Genomic DNA, 24,186 nt, shown 5'->3' with positions numbered 1-24,186 from the left:
TGGCAATAATTTTGTCTGTTTTATTCTCCTTCGTGTCCCCGATGTTGGGAACAGTACTTGACCTACAGTGGGTCTTCAATAAATATTCGTTGAATAAATAAACACTGGAGGATAGAAAAGATAAATGTTTCATAGATAAAATGTTCGTATAATAAATACATTTAGCCTATAGAAAACTTCTCACATTGGCTTCAAGAATAAAATCTGACTTAGGAAGATATTCATAATGTATTAAGTAAAAAGGGCTAATTCCTAAAAATCAGCTTGCAAATCAGTAAGTGCAGCAAAATTACATAAAAAGTGTTTTTAAGGGGGCACCTGGGTGCCTCAGAGGTTGAGCACCTACCTTTGGCTCGGGTTGTGATCCCAGGGTCCTGGGATCCAATCCCACATCGGGCTCCCCACAGAGAGTCTGCTTCTCCCGCTGCTTGTATCTCTACCTCTCTCTTTCTGTCTCTTATGAATAAATAAATAAAATCTTTTTTAAATAGTGTTTTTAAGGGAATATTAATGAAAAAAAAGAAAACAATGAGTCCAAAAGTATTTTCATCAAACTATCAACAATAATTATCTCTGGGTGAAAAGTTCAAAAGGGAATTTTGTTTTCTCATAGCTCCTTTCGAACTCTTTCTAAAATCTTTAAAATAAAAGTGTGTTAGTTTTGAGTCAGGAAAAATGTTATTTAATAAAACTAAATTGGAGTATTGATGTACCCATTTTTTTATGTATATCCCATCTGAGACCACAAAAAATAAAGTCCTCCGGTTTGTTCTCAACTAGTTGAATATGTTCTAAGTGTCTTTGTCACAGCTTTCCTGACTTTCAAGGGAGTCATTGCACAGCACTTGTGCTCACATGGGGAAGAAAATAAAAAGTAAAAAGAATTCATTAGTGCCTCTGGTAAATTCCTAGAGCAACTTCTGTGGGCCAGAGTGAGGAAGGATTGGTTGTGGAGTAGGGGACAGGGATGAAAATGGAGAATGCCATGGCTATGATTTGCATTTCTCAAATAGAGTAGGAAATACTGTATTTATAATTATGTGGAAGCAAACTTTGTAGCCCATTGTGGAAGTTACCCATTATAGAAAAAAAAAATAGATCATGCTTAAGGTAGCAAATTGTTGTTTGCTTATATCTCTGAGGTCCACATGAAAACACCTTGAAACTCACCAGAGAATGGGAGCAAAATTGCTTGCCTTTTTCCTGAGATTTGAGAAACTCTCTTGGAGAGGTAGCACACACTGAGAAGGAGTGGGGCCCTGCCACTTCTGAATGTTTTCTAAATAGCAAAATGGTGACAATGCCACTTGTTCTGCTGAACCTGCTGTGATTTACTGTGATGAATGAATGCAGCAAGTCTGTGCGAAACTACATTGCCCATGAGATTTGGTGCTGAAGACCAGGTATGCTCATGGTGATGGATGTTAGGAATCCCACTTTTCTGCCTACATACATAGTAGTACCTCTTACGGTGCCCTTCATTGGTCCTTTAGGTGCTCTGTCATTGGGAACTAAGCATTATTTAGTGGTGAAAATTCTTTCTAAAACATAGAGTAGCCTCACTGATGACCAGACACTGATTTTTTTTTTTTTACTCAATATTTTACTGATTTATTACAAAGGATGTTAAGGGATACAAATCAACAGCCATGTGACGTGATACATAGGGTGAGGTCCCAAAACAAAGGAGTGCCTGTCCTTGTGGAGCTTGGGGCTTGGTGACACATGGAAACATTATGTTTCCCCATCGTGGAAACTCTGACCAGACCCTGAATTTATGTGCCATAAAGGCTCCTCAAACCTGACTTTCCTCTTAGATTTCGCATCTGCCTTAATGGCTAAGAAACAACAAAATTCTCCTTAGCCTTACCTCTCTTTCTACATATTCCTTGCCTGGAAGTTCTTGTCAGCTAATCCTGAGGAAAGTTCTCAGACTCTAATTTTTCTTCTTTCTCAGTCCCATGCCCAGGGTTTGGGATCTTACCACCCTTCCACAACTAGTGCACCAGCCTCCTTACTCCACTCCTGACAGACCCTCTGTACGTCTTTCCCACCAGATTAAAGAGTGTTCTCTGAAGATGAAGAGCCAGTTTAACAGACTTTTAAATTTCTCAAAGGGCATTTCTTCTAATAAGTGCTCAATAAATGATTTTTGCTCATGGATTTGCTTGCTTGAATGTGAAGTAATATTTGGGTTGGGAAAAGCCCTGGGACTAAGGAACTGAAGATATGGTCATGGCCCATCATGTCAGTTCCCTATGGCTGTATACCAAGTCCTTCCCCAAAACTTCACAGCTTAAAACAACAATTATTTTATTTTTTTCTCACATTTTCTGTGGATCAGGAATTTGAACAGGACATAGTGAGGGTATGTCTATTTTCTTTATGATGTCTGAGGCCTTAGGTGGGAATATTTGAAAGCTGGGGGTAATGCAACAGCTGCAGACTGGAATCACCTGGAGGCATCTTCGTTCACATGGTTGGACGTGATTCACAGCTGAGGCTACAGCTGGCTGCCAGCCAGAACACCTACATGTGGCCTCTCCATGTAGCCTCTCTGCATGGGTTATTTGGGGTCTCCTCACAGCATGGTGATGGCAGTTGGGTTCTAAAAACAATTGATTCAAGCCAACCAGTTGGAAGCAGTATCACTTTCATGGCTGAGTCTTGGAAGATATGCAGCTCAATTCTGCTATAGTCATGGGCTTACTCAATGTGGTAGGCTGAAAAACAACCCCCTAAAGAAGTCATGTCCTCATCCCCACACCTATGACTGTCATCTTACCTGGCAAAAGGGACTTTGTGATGTGATTAAGTTAAGGACCTTGAGATGGGGAAATTACCCTGGATTATCTGGGTGGGTTCAGTGTAACCACAAGTGTCCTTATAACAAGGGAGGCAGAAGGGTCAGAGTCAGAGAAGAAAATATGATGTGGAAGCAGAGGATGGAGTGATGCTGGCCAGGCATCAAGGAATGCCAGCAGCCTCTAGAAGCTGGGAAAGGCAAGGCAACAGATTTTCTCTAGAGCCTCCAGAAAGAACACAGCTCTGCTGTGACCTTGATTTTAGTCTAGTAAGATCCATTTTGGAATTCTGATCTCCAGAAATGTAAGAGAACAGTCTTGTGTTGTTGGAAGCCATTAAGTTTCTGGTAATTTGTTGTAACAGCAATAGAAAATTAGCAGCAGTGGAAAATCTTTCCATGGGAAGAGTGTCAATGTTGTATTCAAAAGAGCATGTGGGATAGAGGACATTGTGTAGCCAGCTTTGAAAAATACAGTCTGCCATGCTCTCCCACTAAGTAAGTAATTGTGGGTTGATCTCTCTGGGTCTTAGTCTGTGCATTTATAAAATGAAAGATTGAGCATGAGGATAGGAAACTTTCTGAACCTAAAAGTTGCCTGGTCTTACAATTGAAAGGTAGATGTAGTAGTCCCATGAGAAATAATAATCAATCACTTCCAATATCTGAAGCCCTTCCTTGATGCTCACTACCAAATATATACTATTCCAAATGGAACAGGAGTGGAGTGCCTAAGGGTTTTTGTTTTTGCTAAAATTTCAAAATATTTAAAGAAGGAAGGAAGGAGGGAAAGAAAGGAAAAGGAAAGAAGATAGGAAAGAAGGAAAAGACTATTAACATTTTGAGGCAGTGACCATTTCTTGTTCATTATTGGAACCCCAGCACCTGACATACAGTCTAGAATGTAGGTAATCTCCAAAGAATGTTGAGTGAGAACAAAAAGAAAAGATAACCCAAGGTTCACTGGTTTTGTGCCGGATAGCTGTATGGGAGGGACCCAATCCTTGGTGGGTCACGGGGCCTAGACACTTTCACCATTTTACTGTACAAATCATTTCAGTAGTCGTCTAGTTGGCCCCCTCTACTCCATCCTTGCCCTAAACACAGCAGCCAGAGTGATCCTGATAAAATATAATATTGATCATGCCACTTCCCTGTTGAAAACCTTCCAGGGGCTTCCTAGTTCACTTTTAATTAAAGCCAGAGCCCTTTCCAGGCCCAGACTAGAGGAGGGGAGGGGAGGTACCTAAGGAGGCACTGAAGGAGGTGCTCACTCTCAGGGGCTCACCTAGCACTTGCACCACTATGAGCCACCACTTTCCTTAAATAAAGGGCACTGGGTGCCTCCATCACAACCTAGTCATGACACTGGCTCTTAGGGTGGGGTTCAAGGGCATCCACCATTTAACCTCTCACCTTCTCTACCTCTCTTACCTCATCTCCAAATACTCAGCCCCTCTTCTCCTTGGCTCACTCCACTCAAGCAGACTTGCCCCTTAACTGTTTCCTGAACACAACAGGCCCATTTCTACCTCAAAGTTTATACTGCTCGTCCTTTCGATGAAACAGTTTCCCTCATTATTCATGTGGCTGGGTCCTTCATCTCCTTCACATGTCTTCTCAAATATTACTTTTTCTGTGAAGCATTCCATGACTGCTCTATTAAAATTCAACCCCATTGCTCTCTCTCTTTCCCGCTTTATTTTTTCTCTCAGTACCTAGTTCCATCTAACATGAATTGTTCATATTTAGTTGCTGGACTCCCTTTCCTACCAGGCTTTAAGATCCGGGAGGACAAGGATTCTAATCTGTTTGTCACTGCTGTGTCCCAACATCTAGAACAGTGCCTAGCGTATGTAGATGCTCCAACAACAACAACAAACCCAGAAACGAAACAAATGGAGCTCATGAGACAATTTATGATATAAAGCCATAAAGAATAGAGAATTATAGGATTTTAGAGGTCTTATTACCAAATAGATCAGCAGACTATAGTCTGTAACCTATGTTTGTATGGTCTATGAGCTAAGAATAATCTGATGAATTGAACTGTCCTTCTACAATTCATATGTTGAAACCTAACCCCCATCATCTCAGAATTTGACCTTAATTAGGAAATGGGGTCATGGCAGATATAATTAGTTCAGATGAGGTCATACTGGAGCAGGATGGTCCCTAGCTCAATATGACTGGTGTCTTTACAAAGAAGAGAAATTTGGACACAGACACACAGGGAGGATACCATGTGAACATGCAAATAGAAGTTGGGTGAAGGGGGAATCCCTGGGTGGCGCAGTGGTTGGCGCCTGCCTTTGGCCCAGGGCGCGATCCTGGAGACCCGGGATCGAATACCACGTCGGGCTCCTGGTGCATGGAGCCTGCTTCTCCCTCTGCCTGTGTCTCTGCTCCTCTCTCTCTCTCTCTCTCTCTCTCTCTATCATAAATAAATTAAAAAAAAAAAAAAAAAAAAAAGAAGTTGGGTGAAGTTTCTCCAAGCCTTGGAACAGATTCTTCCTCACAGTCCCCAGAAGGAACCAACTCTGCTGATACCATGATCTCAACTCCTAGCCTCCACAATTGCAAGATGAAACATTTCTGCTTAAGCCACACAGTGAAACTTGGTATAGCAGCCTAAAGCCTAATTAGCTATTTGGTCCTTTGCAGAAAAAGCTGTTGGTGCTAAAAGCTTAGAGATCATCTAGTCCATATAACTAACGAAGAAATGGCAGCCTCCAGGAAGAAAATCACATATCCAAGTTCATCCATATAGCATCAACTGGTGTAACTACACCTAAAACCAGCCTATCTGACTTCAGGTCTATTTTTAAAAAGCCACTCTACACTGACTATTGCACTTTTTAAAAACCATTTCATCAGTTTCCCCTTGTTTAAGCTAAAGTACCAAAATGTTCCTAAGACGATATTTTCATCAATTATTCACCCCCGCCCCGTGCAGCAACCTGAGGCCTTTACAGAAACATACCATAATTCACAATTTTTTTTAGCAAAGTGCCTACTATGATCCATATTTTTTTGTTTTTGCTTTTGGGCCTTGCCCTCCAGCAACTCATTTTCTGTGATACTGGTTCTCAAACTATAATTAAAACATAATTAAAGATCAAGAACAGATGTCTGCCAGCTCTCCGGAGCTTCCACAGACTATGTAGTATAGAGTTTAGTATTATGGATTTTATGCTGAGGAGAAACGAAGTAGGAGAACTATCAGTTGAACAAAGCCACATACAAAGACTAAAGGCATAAGAGAGTATTTATTTATTTACTTTTGAAGATTTTATTTGAGAGAGAGAGAGAGAGAGAGACTGAGCACAAGCAGGGGTGAGGGGCAGAGGGAGAGGGAGCAGGAGACTCCTTGCTCAGCAGGGAGCCTGATGAGGGCTCGATTCTGGAACTCCAGCATCATGACCTGAGCTGAAGGCAGCCGCTTCACCCAAGCACCCCCGTAAGAGAATATTTCAAATAAAGTGGGCCAGAGCTTATAGTAGTTCCTTTAACACACCCCGTAACTCAGGGAACAGCAAAACAAATCCTTTCTGTTTTCATCAACTCCATGACTTGATGGTGCAGACAAAAAAGATCTACATTCTTGCTAACTCGTTTTGGGTGAGACATTAAACCACTTGGAGGAGGATCTGTTTTGCCAGTTGTCAGCTGCTACGGATGAAAGTGCTTCCTACGGATGGTTATTGGAATGGGTTGTGGGCGTGGAGGCCAGAGATCTTCTTTCCCTTCTAAGGCTGCCTTATTAGTTGAAGCATAGGTGCCACTCATAAGGAACTACGTGTATGAATTTCTGTTAATTTGCTGGTGAGCCTGACATGTGGAGGAAATAAAAGGAAGTGAATGGGTTAAAGACAGTTTCCCAGCAGAGTATATGAGAACACTGAACATCCCAAATGTGGCTGCTCTAACTCAAACTCTTATACTTTTGCTCAGAATGTACAAGTACCATAGGAATTAAATTTACTTAGTCTGAACAAAATATGCTTTTTTTTCTTTTCTCTGTTATCCCTTCTCTAAAGCAGGGATCCGATCACATCTGAAGTTGAAGTCTGGTGTTAGCTGGGTGGCCTTGGGCAATTAACTTAACCTCTCTTTGTCTTTCTTTAAATGTTAAAAAGTGGGTGGGAGGGAAGCAGGAGGGGAGAAGTATAGTATATAAACCGTAAATTGGTTCAAGGATTAAATGAGATCATGAAACATGAAGGTGGCTAACAAGGGTCAGGAATCCAAAGTATGTTGATTTTCCCAGTAAGTATATGGTTGAAGAAAATATGCAAATATTCACCTAATTATAATTATTTACACAATTGTTCATCTAATTATAACTAGCATGTGGAAACCCATCAGCATTTATTTTCATAAATAAATGCCACTAGCCATATGTTTTGTGATCTGTGAATTAGTTTCACATATACTCCAGCATTTGATCTACAAAGAATCTCAAGAGTCTTGGGACGCCTGGGTGGCTCGGCAGTTGAGCATCTGCCTTCAGCCCAGGGTGTGATCCTGGGGTCCCAGGATGGAGTCCCATGTCGGGCTCCCTGCATGGAGCCTGCTTCTCCCTCTGCCTGTGTCTCTGCCTCTCTCTCTCTGTGTGTCCCTCATGGATAAATAAAATCTAAAAAAAAAAAAAAAAGGAATCTCAAGAGTCTTAGCTGGGTAAGTGGTGGGAACAGTTTAACATGGGGCACAGCAGGCACCTGAGTTCCAGGTCATTTTCTGCTGTCAGGGTCCTTTCCTCTATGAGTGTTGGCCCCAAACAAAGAGACATTTCTGTTGTCTCAGTGTCGAGTTAGTAACATTTTGCTCTGGGGGGCTCCTGGGTGGCTGAGTCCTTAAGCAGCTGGCATTTGGTTTTGGCTCAGGTCAGGATCTCAGAGTCCTGGATGGAGCCCCACATTGTGTTCTTCGCTCAGGAGGAATCTGCTGGAGATTATCTCCCTCTCTTTCTCCTTCTGCTGCTCCTCCTCCTACTATTCCCACTGCTCACACGAGGGCTCTCTCTTTTTTTTCTCTCAAAGTTCTAAAAAACAAAACAAAACATATTACTCTGGAGTGTGAAAGCTATATACCACTGAGTCAAAGTTTCTGTGTGTGCAGCTTGGAGACATTCTCCCAGTAAGAAAGGGATTTGCATACAGCATATCCTACAGGTTTTTAATTCCTGGGTCCAAATCCCTTTTAAAATTTGATAAAATTATACCCCCTCCATGCACTTTTACATCCACTTCCATAATTGCATGTGTAAATTTTGTGGTTTTCACAGATCCCTTGAAATCCATCTAGAGATCCCTAATGATGTCACTTAGCAGGTTTAAGAATATCTAATTTAAGGAGATTAGCATTTTATTTAAATACAATAAGAAAAGCCAGCACTCACTTTTATACTCCCCTTAAGACCTATTGTTTTTCAGTCCTCCAGTTTCTCTTTGTTTTGAGTTTTTTTTTTTTTTTTTTTTTTTTTAGTTCTCTCTAAAGCTGGGGACATAAAACCATACTATCCAACCTTCTCAGGTTTCCCCTCAAGAGCTAATCAGATGCAAGAGTGGCACAGCACATTTTGGTGCAAACTGAAGACATATTTACCTGTTACATGCCATTGACACCTGAACACTTGTAGGAAGTGATAAAGGAACAAAAAGATATTCAGAAGGAAAATCAGAATTCTGAGGCAAAGTCTTCAAAATCCAGCCTGACATTCTCCTGTACTGAATAAAGGAATCTCCTTGTCGTGTTTCATTTTTATCTCTCTTGAGGGAAGGGCTTAGGACCCCCCAGGTTGTTTGGCAAGGATGTGCTGCCCCACCAGAGACCATCTGAAGTCTCTTCTGGCAACCTCACACCCCTTGCTGGCCTTCATGCCAGGTTCCTGTCCCTCCTCTTTCTAGCCTTATGAATCTCCCTCCCTGGTGTGGCGTAACCTTGCAGGTATCACTGCTGGGCTTGGCAAGTAGATGCAGCAGATCCAGGAGCCCAGGCACCCGATGAAGCTCACTCTTTTACTCACCGGATGGGAAAAACCAGACTCTGTGGCCTGGATAACCCTATCAAAAGATGGAACCGGTAGGGGATGGGGTGGCAAGCTAAGTGGGCAAGCTTAACAAATAGTAGCCAATGAGCTGCTCCTCATTTTCTGTGTGGAGAAGCAGGACTCCAGTAGCCTGTGCCCCAGCATATCTGGGGCCTGGGTATGTGTGTGTGCACGCACGCCTGGTGATGCAGGGAGCAGGCGCAAACTGTGGCAGGAACCACTTTGAACTCTCCCTCCCTCCCTCCCTCGGCTTCCTTATTTCCTCCCCCACTTCTCTCCAGGAGTTTCCTGGTCAGGCAGATGAAGAAATAAGCGGGAACTCTCGATGTCTGAGGAGCCACTCTCGTGGTCGCACGGAAATTCTGTGCGGGTGGCCTGCCCCTGCCCCTGCCCCCAGTGGCCGGCGCGCTCGGGGGTCAGATGAGCCGTCCGGAGCACAAATCCTGCAAACCGAGCCCGAGAGCGGGTCGAGCTCTCGCAGGTAGGAAGGCGCAGCCGCCGCCGAGCTAGCAGGGCCTGGGCCGGGGCGGGAGGCGCCAGAGCGGGGCGGCCACCGGCCTGCGCTGACACCTGCGGCCGCTCGCTGGGGCGTCGCGGCCGGGACGCGAGGGAAGGTGTCCGCTGCCACAGCCTCCCGAGCCTCCGCCTCCTCCCGGGGGCCCTCGGGCGTGGGGACGCGAGCGGACGTTTCCTGGAGGGACGTTGGGGGAAGCCCAGGGCCGCGTCCGACCCGACAGGACGTCCTGGGGCCGGGCTGCTACGCACCGCACCTGCAGTCAGCGTTTGCGGGTGTCCGCTCCTCCTCCTCCGTCCACCTGCGGAGGTGAGAGCTGGGCGCGCCTCGGCTCTTCCCTAACGCAGGTGGGCCCCCTTCCCGCAGCCCCTCTCCGCACGCTCTCCTTACTCGAGCTTGCGTGATCTCGGAGCCTGGCCCCGGGGACGCAAGGTCACAGGCACCTAAAAAGCCATTTCTGCGTGGAGCTGGCAGGCCGCCAGGAATCCAAAGGGGCGCTCCTTCGCGCCTGCGGAGCCCGGCTTTCTCTCCTGCCATCCTGTCCCCAAGCCCAGGGGTCCCAGAATCTGGAGATGGGGCACATTTCTTTCTCTGAAGCTGTTACCTTTTCTTTGTGCTTAGGGCACTTCTGTCCTCAGAAATAAGTAAAATAGGTATCCGACGTCCCTGCCTTTCCCTCCTGGAGACTGACACTTGGAAATGCGCTCTCCGAGCCTCTCTCCCCGCGGGGGAAGCCAAGGAGGGGGAGAGCCGAGTCCGAAGTGCAGATGCCTCCAGGAGCTGCTTTTCTCGCCCAGAGCTTCTGGCCCTCCCTGGGCTTGGGAAACGTGCCGGTGCGCATCACGCATCTTGCCCTCTTCCCTTGGGTTGCGCTGTTTCCCCCAAAGGCCTGGCCTTCGTTGCCACAACTGCTCGCCTTTGGGAGGCTCCAGAGCAGACTCCCTGAAGCCCTGGGTGGGTTTCCCTGGTGCTGTGGCCACCCTGGCACTACAGATTATGCTTCTCTTAGCTTTGCTCTGTGCAACCCTCTGGTTACCTGAGGGGACTAGGAACATCGTCTCTTTCTGGTGGGCTTCAGATGCTGGTCAAAGAAAATAACTTTAAGGAATAATTTCAAAAGTATATTTTTAGTAAACTTTTACTGAAATAGAACACGCATAGAAAAGTGCACAAATCTCATGTATACAGCTTGATGAATTTTCATAAAGTCAACATCAACAAGCAATTTTTGAATGTTTATTCCATCTATACATAATCCCTGAGGGGATTACAAATAATATATATTTATTCTCGAGGAAGACATTGGTGAAAAGGATTTCCACCCTCTCCCCAGAACCATGAAATATTTAGACTATTTGTAAACACACCCAAGTTTTATTTGTACAACAAAAATTTCTTGGATCACATATCCCTTTGGACAAAACTCTCCTTGCAAAAGGCTAGAAAACTGTTAGCTTGAACTGAGCTGTTAGATGGTTAGATGGTATTGCCCAATTGACATCTGGTTGGGAAACCATAACAACTCATTTGGTACAGCCTGATATCTCTGCCTCCAAAACTCATCCTGCAGTGACACTGCATTTTTATCCAGGTCACACTGTTAATGCGCAACAGAGAGGGATATATGCTGAGATCGAAGATATTCCAAAGTTTTAACCTTTTTGACACATTTCATAATAGTTTATTTCCAGGCAGCATCTCTGCTATAGAAGCAAGTGGGTATAGTTGACTACTTTTTAGCAGAGGAAGCTTAAAACAGGGATAAGCCAAATATCCGTCATTGTATGCCAATGCCATCCTCTTTGGAAAGGGAGGAATTTCAATATCCATGCCCTGTCTGCCATCCATCCACATGGTAAACATGTTAAGACATAACAATTGGGGTTTTGATTAGAATTCTCTGTCCATTTTTGATGGTCTGATTTGAATGACTTTTTTTGTTTAAGATATTGTATTCTAGAAAGTAGTGAGCCGATAGTTTACATTATAAAGAAAAATTGTTAAAAGTCAGAGCTGTTAGAGATCGGATAAAACAGAGATGGAAAATGTTTCAGATGTCATCTAGCCTAGTAGTTCTTTGCTCTCAGTAGTTAATGCCTGTCCACTTTGACAGTGATTAGTCATCTTGGCAGAGATTTGTTCATAGGTCAGACTCATACAGACAAATCATAATGAATAGTAACTCGATGCATGCTGATTCACGTAAACAGCCTTTATCCAATCAATCCCTTATGTGTACAGCCTCAATGATTATAAAATAAATGTGAGCTATAACCCCTTCCTTTAAAAAGTTTATCACTAAATAAATAAATAAAACTCAGCGCCAGAGTGACTTTTCACCTACTTTGCTCTTGTAATCATTACCTTTGTGAAGAAAAATAATAGCTAATATTTGCTGAGCACTTTATGCCTGCCATTTTATTTAATTAACTCATTTAATGCTTATAAGAATATTATGAAATAGAAATTGTTATTCTCAGATTAGAAATGAACAAACCAAGGTTTGGAGGTTTAGGCATTTGACCATGGCTTTACCTAGCAGACATACTATTTCTCTTTCGTGGGGAAAGAGAAAGACCTGTGAGAAAGACCTGTGAGGAACTTGCTCAGTTCTCACATTTACATAGAGGAAACTCAATGAGGAGACCCATCAGAGGTAAGCAACGTCTTTCTCAAGATCAGGACTTTTACTCCTGGGGAAGTTCACATAAAGTTTTCCCTTAAGGTGGGCTATGTAATAAGAATCCCTAAGAGGTAAGCTTCCAGGTCTTGATTTTGTTCTGTCTTCTGAGCCCTGGGAAGAAATCCTGACATTCTCTGTCACTGCATGCTGCAAGGGCAGAGCCGCAGCTGCGTTGGCCTTGGGAAAGCCTCCAGTGCAAGCCTTGTCTAGTCAGAAGCTGTGGCCATGGGGGTCCATCCCTCTGCAAGACCTGCTTATGGCATTTGGAGGTGGAGGCAAACTGGCCTGGTCTGCATTTTGGGTCCCCAACCTACTAGCTCTGTGACCTTGAGAAATTCATATGACCCCTCTAAATTTCAGATTCTCATCTGTAGAACAAGGATTTTTATGACAGTTGTGAGGACCAGACAGCAAATGTATAACAGCAAATGGTAAAAACGAATGGTCCTGGCCAGTTTCAGAGTTCCCTTGTAATTCCATTTCCAATTTATCTATCTTACTCTTTCTCAAAAGTCAGCAGTGATGCTGGGGATTCATTCAAAGTATCTCTCCAGAGCTTCAACTGACACTTAATTGGCAAAGAAGGTTTGATGACTTGATGTGGTTCTGACTCAAGGACCTAGAAGTAAGGACTACTACACCCAGAGGATTAGAAATCTTTTCATTTGCAAAGAACTATTTGGTGTGTTCTGGGCATAGTAATACTATAATCACCATATTTAACAGCTTATAAAGCACATGCCAAGCGTATTCCTTGCCTGTTTAATAACATCTAGGTATCAGCCTTTTAGTGGTATCTACCAGCCTTGAAAATAAGTGAAATCACTTTTAAAACAGTAGTTCTCAAGCTTTAGTGTGCTCAGGATCATCAGGGAACCTTGTGCAATATGTAGATCTCAGGCAGGCAGAGCTGGGAAATCTGCATTTTTCAGCATTGGCTCCAGCCTTGTTCTGAAGCTTATGTTCCTCATCCTTGAGAAAGGATGTCCTGAGAACTTGCTGTCTAGCTACTCTTCCATAATGCTTTCCAGGAAAAACCCAAACAAATGCCCTTCATTTAGTAGTAGCAGTGGAAGAGCAATAGTTAACTGTTGAATTACAATAGATGTCTCCTCCCAATCTAGATGATTTAAGAGCACAGCTTCATTTGGTCCAGCTATATTATATTCTATAAAAACAGCGAGGTTCACAAGTAAGCTTGGGATAGGGACTGATTTCCCTCACTAACTCAGATCACTAGGCTGTGATGGATTTAGTTCTCTAACCAGCAGGTACTTTCTTCTTTGGTATGAGAGATTGGGAGTAAGAAGAAAAAGAAAAGTGAGTAAAAAGAGGTGCTAATAGAAGGTTTGCACTGTTTACAATGTGGGCTAGAAATAAAACTGTCCAAAAAGAACTGAAGCTGAGTTCTTCCATCACACATCTAAAGACTCATATCGGGGTCTAAACAAGGTATGTCAGGTGTTTTCATTAGAAACTCCTGGACTGTGAGTCTCACAAACTCATGGGTGGACCAATGGCCACTTTATTATTTAGACTTCAGCAAAATGAGACAATAACAATGATCCAAAAGCGTTTGGATCAAAAAAAAAACCCACCTATTATCTTGTGCCTTAAAATAAAATAAAGCCCTACTTTTAAACACAGCATATCAGTGTTGTTTTGAGTTTAAATATTAAGGAATACATTTTGTTAATGATTTAAAACGATACTGGTTGTTTTAGGGGGCTTGGTGAACATTTAATCTGTCCTAACTCTAGGCAGTGTGCTCCTTTAGCCTCAGGATGGACATTAGGTAACTATTTAATGGAGTTTTAATTTTCTTTTGTTATTATTAGTAATTGCTGTAATTCTAGGGGTGCCTGGGTAGCGCAGTTGGTTGAGCTTCTGACCCTTTTTTTGGCTCAGGTCATGATTTCAGAGTCATGAAATAGAGCCCAGTATCTGGCTCCAAGCTCAGCGCAGAGTGTGCTTGAGACTCTCTCTTCCTCTTGCTCGATGGTGGCTTTCTCTCTCTCAAATAAATAAAATAAAATCTTTTTTAAAAAATTGATGTAATTCTGATTACGTTGGAAGCTGGAGGTATATTGTCAGTCCTCCCTTCTTGATGGTGGTATTGCCCTGCCTTGTTTAATCTGAGGTTTTTAGAAAAGGTGGGCTTATGTGTGATTTTTAAATGAAACATGAGGGATCCCTGGGTGGCGCAGCGGTTTGGCGCCTGCCTTTGGCCCAGGGCTCGATCCTGGAGACCAGGGATCGAATCCCACATCAGGCTCCCGGTGCATGGAGACTGCTTCTCCCTCCGCCTGTGTCTCTGCCTCTCTCTCTCTCTCTCTGTGACTATCATAAATAAAAATAAAAATAAAAAAATAAATGAAACATGATGGGGGCACCTGGGTGGCTCAGTTAGTTAAGCATCTGTCTCCCTAGGCTCAGGTCGTGATCTCCAGGTCCTGGAATCAAGCTACGTGGAGCTGCTGAGTGGGTAGTCTGCTTCTCCCTCTCCCTCTGCTGTCCCCCAGCTTGTGCTCACACACTCACTCTCTGTCCAGTAAATAAATAAAATCTTTTTTAAAAAAGAAGATAGATGTTTAATGATTTCAATTAAAATTAAATCATTTTCAAATGGAAAAGGGGTATGGAAACTGTCCTAATCCTTTCATTCTGCTGATGAGAAAACTGAGGCCCACAGGAATTCAAGGACATGCTCAAAGCCATACAGCTTGTTTCTGTGGTTTGAGGCATTATTGGGCTAAAAGACCTCAGAGGCCTAACTTGGAAAAGATGGCAGGACGCCTTGGCCCTGCTTTCACAGTTTTTCCCCAGATTTTATCCAATTCCAACCTTTGGTAATCTGTGTTCCACAAATGAAGTAGGTTTTCTAAATATTGAAGGTATCTAAAAGTAAAAGTTTTTATAGATAAAGCCCCTAGGACCAATGCCTGTTTAAGTAAAGACCTAAACATTTTGCTGGAATGGTGAAGTGTAGTATGGATGCAGGGTAAGAAATCCAGGGCAGGAAAGGCTCCATCCTCCAGCACTCCCCAGGCTACCTGGAGCTCAGGGCTGTGGCCCTCAGCCCCGCCCTGCAGTATTAGCTGGGGACTCCAGAGCAGAGGCTGTGATTTAGTTCAGGGCTCTAGGCAAGTTCCTTTAACCTGGCTGCTCTTCCCCTTCCGTGTTTGTAAACCAGAGAGATGAGGCTGCTATGTCCTGCCTCATCTCTATCAGAGACACTGTGTGAAATTAGCTCCTGTTTGGGAAGGTTTTAAGCACACATTCCACCTCCCTGCTAATATAATTACTAGCACTTTCTTGTAGGAAAGGGCCAACTCCTCACTCCTTTCTTCCTTTAAAAATGGAACAAAGGGTATCCTCTCTTGTGTCCCTGTGGAAAAAAAATGTTGTTGGTTTGGTGGCTGGTTTACCTCCTCAGAAGGTCAGTTTGCTGAGATTAAGTATTCCCAGGTGCGCCACAAATAAACAACAATAACAACAAAAATGACCTCTTATGGTGGTTCTTAAGAGGGTTTCTGAGTGGTAATAAGCAGGCTTTTCTTACTGTAAAAATATGGCCCCGGCCTGTCTCCATGCCATCTCTGTCCTCAAAAGTGTTAGGCCTGGGGAGGAAGAGGGAACTGGACTGTTTATTGGGACCATCCTTCTGGGGGTCATCGCCAAGGCTTTCCACAAGAAGCATTGAAAACAATGTTTTGGAAGGAAAAACACCTTTCAACAGCCAAAGAGGCACCTCATAGAGCACACAGTCCTTCGCACAGCCTGTTTCTCACTGTTTGGAAATCCTTTAACAGTTTATGGAAGGCTACCCTTTAAACCAATCCAACAGCTCCTTTTTCCATAACCTGATTTTAGAGGTGTTTCATTATCTCTAATTACTCGGGGTAAATGGTGATTACTCAGTGTTTTAATCATCAGTTTGGGCAGCAGTTACTCTAAACTCGGGGAAGCCCAGACTCCCATGGGTATTTTTGGAAGGTACGGCGACTAGTCGGTGCATGCTTTCTAGTACCTCTGCACGTGGTCCCCAGGTGAGCCCCGGCCGCTTCCCCGAGCTGGAAGCAGCACCGGCCCGGCCGGGGCAACAGCTGCCGACTCCGGCGCAGCCCGGGCTTCCGGGACCGGGCCTGCGAGGCGAGGCGAGGCGAGGCGAGGCGAGGCGAGGCCCGGCGGCTGGATGGGAGGATGTGGGCGGGGCTCCCATCCCAGAAAGGGAGGCGAGCGAGGGCGGAGGGAAGAAGGGAGGGGCTGCCGGGGACGAGGAGGAGGAAGGAAAGAAAGAAAGAGAGCGAGGGAAAGAAGGGGAAGGAGAAGATGCACGAGGGCAGAGGAGGAGGGAGGGAGGGCAGGAGAGCGGAGCCCCGCCCGGAAGCTAGGTGAGTGTGGCCCCGAGCCGAGGGACGGGAGCCTGAGACGCTCTGAGCGCTCGGGGCTGAGTAGCTCGCCGCCCTCCCTGATGGGATTCCCGTCCGCGCCGTCTCGAGCCAGCAGCGCCCCAGCCCTCGGCCCTTGCCCGGGTTCACTGCAGCCGTTCAGAGGTCCCCAGGAGCTGCTGCTGGCGAGCCCGCTGCTGCAGGGACCTATGGTGAGCAAGGCTACCTGGCGAGGGGTGCCAGGCAGAGGGGGCCCCGGGGCGCAGCATCCTTGGTGGGGAGGGACGGCGGGGGGCTCAGCCCTTGGCCACAGCCATAGGTGGCTTATTCTCCCCCCTACGGTGGTGCTAGAGGTAGGGATGCTGGCGCCCAAAGACACTTCCCCACATCTGCTACTGCCTCTACCCGGGCCACTTCCTCGGTCCGGCGGCCCCGGTGATTTCCACCTTTGGTAGGTTCGGGGCAGAAGAGATGGGAAGAAGAGGAGCCTTAGTTGGGGTCGCTGGGAAAGACTGTGAGGTCTTGAGCGGAGCGCTTGCGGGGCCCTTGGCGTTTGCGATCCCCGGACGGGAAGGGCCGGGAGATAAAGGAGTGTGGGCTCCGAGGTCCGGAGAGCGGGAGGGGGCCGAGGGACCGCGAGGTGGAGGAAGGACACCTCACCCGGGCTGGTTCTGCCGCGGGGAGCGCGGTCCTGCCGCCTCCGGAGACCGCGCGCCGCCCGGGGGCTGCGTCGAGGGGAGTGTCACCCGACCCGGCCCCCAGCCGGCGGGAGCCCCGGGAGCACGCGAACTGCGGTGCACGACGCGCCTTAGGCACGAGCTGCTGTCGTGAACTTGCAGCATCCAAGGAGCCTCTCCCCTAGCATTTCCTGGTGTAGGGTCTGTAAGGAAGCCGGTCGGGATGCCTGGCGCCCCGGGCACGCGTCTTCCAGCGGTGTCTGGCCCGTGGGGAGTCGCGGGCATACCCGCTGCGCACCCGGGCACTTGCGGGTCCTTGCAGGCCGGAGCCGACCGGCAAGGGTTCCAGGATTCCCGGGTCCCTCCCCGCGGGAGCTGGGCCCGAGGCCTCAAACGCTTCCTGGGCACCGCTTAGGTGGATGCACTGTGAGGATCGGAGTTTGTGGGCTGAAAGCTTTGTGAAACGTTAAGAACCCCCCCCACCACCACCAAAAAATAGAGATTTGGTAAACTGGGGCCACCTCTGGGCAAACTCCAGCGTCAGAAGACTCTGGTGGGGAAGTAAAGGACAATCGCCACGGGCTGCATCCCTGTCACCACCACCACCAAGAAAAAGTTCTGGAGACGAACGTCCTTTGGGGCTTTCGTCCTTTTTAATTAAAAAAAAAAAAAAATGGGGGGGGGGTGGAATTGCGTGATTAGAGACGAATCCTCCGGAATCTGAAATTGAAACACCACCCGCTCCCCGTCCAGCCTCCGTGTGTCTAGCGCCGCGCGCTCCCGCCGGCGGCGGGGAGATTCCCCGGGGCAGAGGGGAGCCGGGTCCCGGGCGCGCCCCTTCCACGCGCCTTCGCCCCCGCGGGGACTGGCTCCTCTCCGTCTGCGTTTCCCACGTCTACCCCTCCTCCCACGGGGCAGTTTTGGAGTCCGGGCGTCTGAAAAGCCCTCTGTCTGCTCTCCCAGCCCTTTCGCAGTCCGTTCCAGCTGTGGCGCGGGAGCGGGAAAGCCTAGAGCGGCTCCCGGAGCGGCGCGGCTCTCGGGCGGCGCCGACGGTCGCGCAGGGGCGCCCGCGGCCTCCACACCCGGCCGGCGGGGCGGGGAGCCAGGGCTAGGCGCTCGGTCCTCTCCGAGATGCAGCCTTCCTCAAAGGCTTCCCGCGATTGCCCCCAAGAAGAAAACCAGATTTGCGAGGGAGAGAGGCGGGCGGCCTGGGCCCTCCATCTGCGACGAGACCCGGGGCTGGAACTGGAAAGAGCCTCGGGGAAGGGAGGGCGGGTGGCCTTGGGAGCGGGACCCCGGGGCGGGCTGGGGCTGGGGCCGAGGCCGGGGAGCGAGACCCGGGGCAGGGTCTTGAGAACCGCACCCCCACCCCCCGCACAGAACGACCCACGCCCGCAGCATCTTCCGTTAGAGTCGGGACATCCCCGTGATTCCTTGAGCTGTGGGTCGGCAAGAGTCTTGGAGAACTATTTGCTGCGACTCTGCAGCTGGTGCAAAGGAGGAAGGGGGTGGGGGAAGGAAGTGGCGGGGGAGGAGTGGTGGTTTCAAAAATAAGACAATCTGGAGAGGGAGAGGGAGAGGGAGAGGGAGAGACGCCGACGCAGAGGTCGAGCGCAGGCCGAACGCTGTTCAGGGTTTTCTCGACTCCTGGGAACGCAGTGGGATTTCCTTTCCGCGCCGGGTCGGGGAGTTGTAAACCTCGGCGACACGGAGCCCCGAACCCCGTGATGCGCCCTTTCCGCAGCGACGCCCCCCTCTGAGCCCGCCCCTCCGCCTCGAATGGCTCGAGGGCCGCTTCCTTCGGGGACCTGCTGCGCTCCGAGTGCACCCCGCGGCCCGCGCGGTGCGGGGACCCTCTCGGAGATGCAGGCGCGGAAACCGGCCCGGGGGCCGCTCCCTCCCCACTTGCCCACACCGACCTCGGCCTCACACCTCCCCCCCGGCCCGGTGCGTGACGGGGCCGGCGGCCCGCGGCCCGGAGCTCGAGCGCACGCCCGGCTCGTCGGAGCACTCGCGGGCGCTCGTCGGGGCCGGCTGTCGCTGGGAGCAGCACTTGGCCTCGCGCGGGCCCCGGGGAGGAGGTGGCGGCGCGCGCGAGCGTGTTGGTCCGTCAGCGCCCTGGGTTGGCGAGGCCGGGCGCTGCCGGGGCGCCCCCGCTCACGGCCCCACCGGAGCGGCGCTCGCGCTGCAGGCGCGGCCCCCGCCGTGCGCCCCGACCCTCCGGCTGCAGGCCGCTGGCGCGACGGCCGCAGGTAGAAGCGAGGCCCGCGCCCCGCGCCCCGCGCGCTCGGCGCCGGGGCACCGGCCGGGGGCTGCGGCGAGCGCGGCTCCGAGCTCCTCCCCGACCGCCGGCGGCTCGGGCGGCCCGCGCGGGGGTTGGCCTCTCCCGGCGGGGGCGGGGCCGCGGGGGAGGGCGCGCGGGCCCTTTCGCCGCCCGCCGCGGGAAGGGCGGGCTCCTGCGCGCTCGGGGCGGGGCTTCCGCGTTCACGTGACCCCGAGGGGCTGGAAGAAAAACAGAGCCCGTCTGCGCCAGACTCTCATTATATTCAAATATTCATTTTAGGAGCCATTCCGTAGTGCCATCCAGAGCAACGCACTGCCGCAGCTCCTCTGAGCCTTTCCAGCAAGTCTGTTCAAGATTGGCTGTCAAGAATCATGGACTGTTATTATATGCCTTGTTTTCTGTCAGTGAGTAGACACCTCTTCCTTCCCCCCTCCTGGGATTTCACTCTGCGCTCCCCGCCCCTGCTCGCCCTGGGTCCCTCCCGTCGGACCTTTTTTTTTCTATTTTCCAGAGTTCACACTCCGCTTTCTGGCAGCGCTGTCGCTCTCTCCTTGGCCGGGCAGCCGCGGGGCTCTGAGCGTACCGGTTTTGTTTAAAGTTCTGCTTGCTCCCGCTCGGACTCTCAGATAGTGTGCGTTGCAAGAAAGGGGAGCGAGAGGGGGCTAAAGAGATGAAAGGTCCGCAGCCTGGGGTTGGTTGTACTTTCTGGGCAAACACACACACACACACACACACGCGCGCGCGCGCGCGGCTCCCCCGTGCTCGTTCCCAGCTGCTTGTCAAAACTCAGCAGAGGTGTCTGTCTGTCTGTCTCTCTCTCTCTCTTGGAATAATCATCCCCCACTTCCCGCCCCCCGCTTTCCTGGGAGTGAGAGAGCGGGCCCGATCAGATGCTTTTTGCTGGGCATTTCAAACTCAGCAGCCACGGCAAAGTAAGCCACAAACTCGGGCAGCTCCCAGACCGCGTCCTCGGGCGCAGCCTCTGGACCCCGCCGCCCTCGGTCTTCGCCCACCCTCCCGCTCCGCTCCGAACCAGCTGGAAGTTGTGGAAGTTGGCTCTCGGAGGGCGGAGGAAGAAGGGGGGTGGAGGAGGAGGGAGAGAGGCTGAAGGTCTGAAGTGGAGAGCCAGGGCACTGGAGTCTTCCCTCCCCCACCCTGTTTTACCCCCTCAATGTTAACTGTTTATCCTTGAAGAAACCAAGCTGAGATCATGGCTCAGATAGCAGTTGGGACAAAAAAAGATTAACAGGATGGAGGCTATCTGATTTGGGGTTATTTGACTGTAAACAAGTTAGACCAAGTAATTACAGGGCAATTCCTACTTTCAGGCCTTGCATGGCTGCAGCTGGTACTGGTGGGGGTGTGTGAGGGAGAAGACACAAACTTGATCTTTCTGACCTGTTTTACGTCTTGCCCCTCCATCACTAGCCTTATATGCATATGCAGAGACATCTCTGTTTCTCTCTATAGTTATTGGTGTTTATTTATTCTTTAACCTTCAACCTCCTCCCCCTCCCCAGAGACACCATGATTCCTGGTAACCGAATGCTGATGGTCGTTTTATTATGCCAAGTCCTGCTAGGAGGCTCGAGCCATGCTAGTTTGATACCTGAGACGGGGAAGAAAAAAGTCGCCGAGATTCAGGGCCACGCGGGAGGACGCCGCTCAGGGCAGAGCCATGAGCTCCTGCGGGACTTCGAGGCTACGCTTCTGCAGATGTTCGGGCTGCGCCGCCGCCCGCAGCCTAGCAAGAGCGCCGTCATCCCAGATTACATGCGGGATCTTTACCGGCTCCAGTCTGGGGAGGAGGAGGAGGAAGAGCAGATCCACAGCATCGGTCTGGAGTACCCTGAGCGCCCCGCCAGTAGGGCCAACACCGTGAGGAGCTTCCACCACGAAGGTCAGTCCCTGCGGAGAGTCCAGGTGGGGGAGGGCCAGTAGGGCTGGTTGGTGGGGGGCAGTGTTAGCCCTGGGGGAGAAGAGTTCAGGTTACATCAAAGCCCCAAATCCTGGCAGCCCCAGGCAAACAGAGCTGCTTACCTCCAAGAGCTGTGGCTGAATTTATTTTTTGGAGACAGAGGGGAAGGGTTCCCGGGAAGGAGAATGACACCACTCAGACGTGGGCTAGCCCTTGTGGTGTGTTTTTGCTATATCAAAGCCTTTTCTGCCAGGTTTTCTGCCGTTTTTTTTCAAAGCACCTACTGAATTTAATATTACAGCTGTGTGTTTGTCAGGTTTATTCAATAGGGGCCTTGTAATCCGATCTGAATGTTTCCTAGCGGATGTTTCTTTTCCAAAGTAAATCTGAGTTATTAATCCACCAGCATCATTACTGTGTTGGAATTTATTTTCCCCTCTGTAACATGATCAACAAGGCATGCTCTGTGTTTCCAAGATCGCTGGGGAAATGTTTAGTAACATACTCGAAAGTGGAAGAAGAGGGAGAGGGTGGTAGTGTGCATGTTTCCTCCTGCCTCTGCTCTGTTGCCCCCCCCCCCTTTTCTTTATAACCACTTGTAAAGAAAACTGTACACAAAGCCAAGAGAGCTTTAAAAGGGGAGTCTGATGGTGGTGGAGTAAGGAGTTGACACATGGAAATTATTAGACATATAAAGGAGGTTGGGAGATACTTTCTGTCTTTGGTGCTTGCCGAATGCTGGCTAAGCTTTGCTGGTTTGCTAGCTGCCCATTTATCTGCTCCTTCAAATGAAAAGATAGGCTCATTTCCCCAAATAGGCTTCCACTATGGAAACAGAATTCACTGCTCATCACCCAAAGCTTCTTGACTGAAGCTGTTTCTTGACTTTCTGATCTCAAAAGTTAATGTGCCTTTTTTTTTTCTTTTCCCTTTTTCTTTTCTCCTCCACTGCGCCTAGAACATTTGGAGAACATCCCAGGGACCAGCGAAAACTCTGCTTTTCGTTTCCTCTTTAACCTCAGCAGCATCCCAGAGAACGAGGTGATCTCCTCTGCAGAGCTTCGACTCTTCCGGGAGCAGGTGAACCAGGACCCTGACTGGGAGCAGGGCTTCCACCGAATAAACATTTATGAGGTTATGAAGCCCCCGGCAGAAGTGGTGCCTGGGCACCTCATCACAAGACTACTGGACACAAGACTGGTCCACCACAATGTGACACGGTGGGAAACTTTTGATGTGAGCCCTGCGGTCCTTCGCTGGACCCAGGAGAAGCAGCCAAACTACGGGCTGGCCATTGAGGTGACTCACCTCCATCAGACACGGACCCACCAGGGCCAGCACGTCAGGATTAGCCGATCGTTACCTCAAGGGAGTGGGGATTGGGCCCAGCTCCGGCCCCTCCTGGTCACTTTTGGCCACGATGGCCGCGGACATGCCTTGACCCGACGCCAGAGGGCCAAGCGTAGCCCCAAGCATCATGCACAGCGGGCCCGCAAGAAGAATAAGAACTGCCGGCGCCACTCGCTCTATGTGGACTTCAGCGACGTCGGCTGGAATGACTGGATTGTGGCCCCGCCAGGCTACCAGGCCTTCTACTGCCACGGGGATTGCCCCTTTCCACTGGCCGACCACCTCAACTCAACCAACCACGCCATTGTGCAGACCCTGGTCAACTCTGTCAACTCCAGCATCCCCAAAGCCTGTTGTGTCCCCACCGAACTGAGTGCCATCTCCATGCTGTACCTGGATGAGTATGACAAGGTGGTACTGAAAAATTATCAGGAGATGGTAGTAGAGGGATGTGGGTGTCGCTGAGATCAGGCAGCCCTTGGGGACACACATGTTCCCATCCACTCACCCACACACTACACAGACTGCTTCCTTATAGCTGGACTTTTATCTTTAAAAAAAAAAAAAAAAAGGAAAAAAACCTAAACATTCACCTTGACCTTATTTATGACTTTACGTGCAAATGTTTTGACCATATTGATCATATATTTTGACAAAATATATTTATAACTACATATTAAAAGAAAAAATAAAATGAGTCATTATTTTAAAGGTAAACTGTCCTTTTCTCTTTAATCCTTTTTTCTTCTGCCCCCATCTCTTTTGAATGAGATTTTTTTTTTTCCTGTTGAGGAGGGGCTGGGGACAGGATGGAAGTCAGAGGGTGGTAACTGGAGGTGGTTAAGTTGGAGGGGCAGGAAGTAAACTGATGGTAGAGAGATGGTAATTGCCAGGATGAATTGTTTTCCATTTCTATTTAATGTTAACAAGGACGCAGCATCCTCTCCCATCTGGATGACACATGCCTTGGAGAAACAGTGGGATGAAAGGAGTAGTCCAGATTAAAGACCCAGTTTTGGGCTCCTTGTACATCTTCTGTTTTTGCTCACCTGTTAGAGGTGCGTCCCAGCTGAGCCTGATGGATAGAGTCTCAGCTCTAGGGAATAATTCCCACTGCAGCTTTTATGATACCCTAAAGGGTCTCCAGTTTTTACAGGCATGAATGTTGTATTTTCAAACCAAAACTAATTTGCACATGTGTGTTTGTGTGTATGTGTGTTTTAACAGGGTGGGTGGGGATGATGTGGGGATTTTATTCAGCAGAACAAATAACACACCTCACATTTGAAAAAACTTTGGTGGCCACCGTTGTAATATACCAAGTGGTGGAATTATTTGCCAATGTTTCTTGACTCTATCCCCTGTCTCCTATTCCCCACATGAAGGCCTTCATGGAGTTCAAAATCCTAACAGATTGGGCTGGGTGGCAATGGGATCAGACACTGAAGGATCAAAATTTCTAAGTAGGCACCGTGAAAGCATTGTCCTCTATGCAGTCTCAAGTCAAATGCCAG

At 48.7% G+C, this 24,186-nt stretch overlaps 1 protein-coding gene across 7 annotated transcripts in view; it reads left to right on the top strand.

The window, feature by feature from the left end:
* BMP4 (bone morphogenetic protein 4) overlaps positions 1–23,389 on the top strand; it is a 190,821-nt gene extending 167,432 nt beyond the window's left edge. The window contains exons 5-8 of one of the 7 annotated variants that reach the window (XM_072761613.1): positions 9,137–9,336; positions 19,684–19,808; positions 20,925–21,304; positions 22,281–23,389. In XM_072761613.1, coding sequence (XP_072617714.1) covers positions 20,932–21,304; positions 22,281–23,137 — 1,230 coding nt within the window. In that variant the 5' untranslated portion in view covers positions 9,137–9,336; positions 19,684–19,808; positions 20,925–20,931 and the 3' untranslated portion in view covers positions 23,138–23,389. Of the gene's footprint in view, positions 1–9,103; positions 9,337–16,272; positions 16,656–19,683; positions 19,809–20,924; positions 21,305–22,280 lie in introns of those variants that run through there. The other 6 variants (XM_072761614.1, XM_026000672.2, XM_026000670.2 and 3 more) reach the window with 6 other exon arrangements.
* The last annotated feature ends 797 nt before the right edge of the window (positions 23,390–24,186 follow it).

Source organism: Vulpes vulpes, chromosome 6 (genome assembly GCF_048418805.1).
Source record: "Vulpes vulpes isolate BD-2025 chromosome 6, VulVul3, whole genome shotgun sequence".
Taxonomy (NCBI): domain Eukaryota; kingdom Metazoa; phylum Chordata; class Mammalia; order Carnivora; family Canidae; genus Vulpes; species Vulpes vulpes.
The sequence above is the reverse complement of the archived record's forward strand: the minus strand, read 5'-3'. Positions and strand labels throughout refer to the sequence as shown.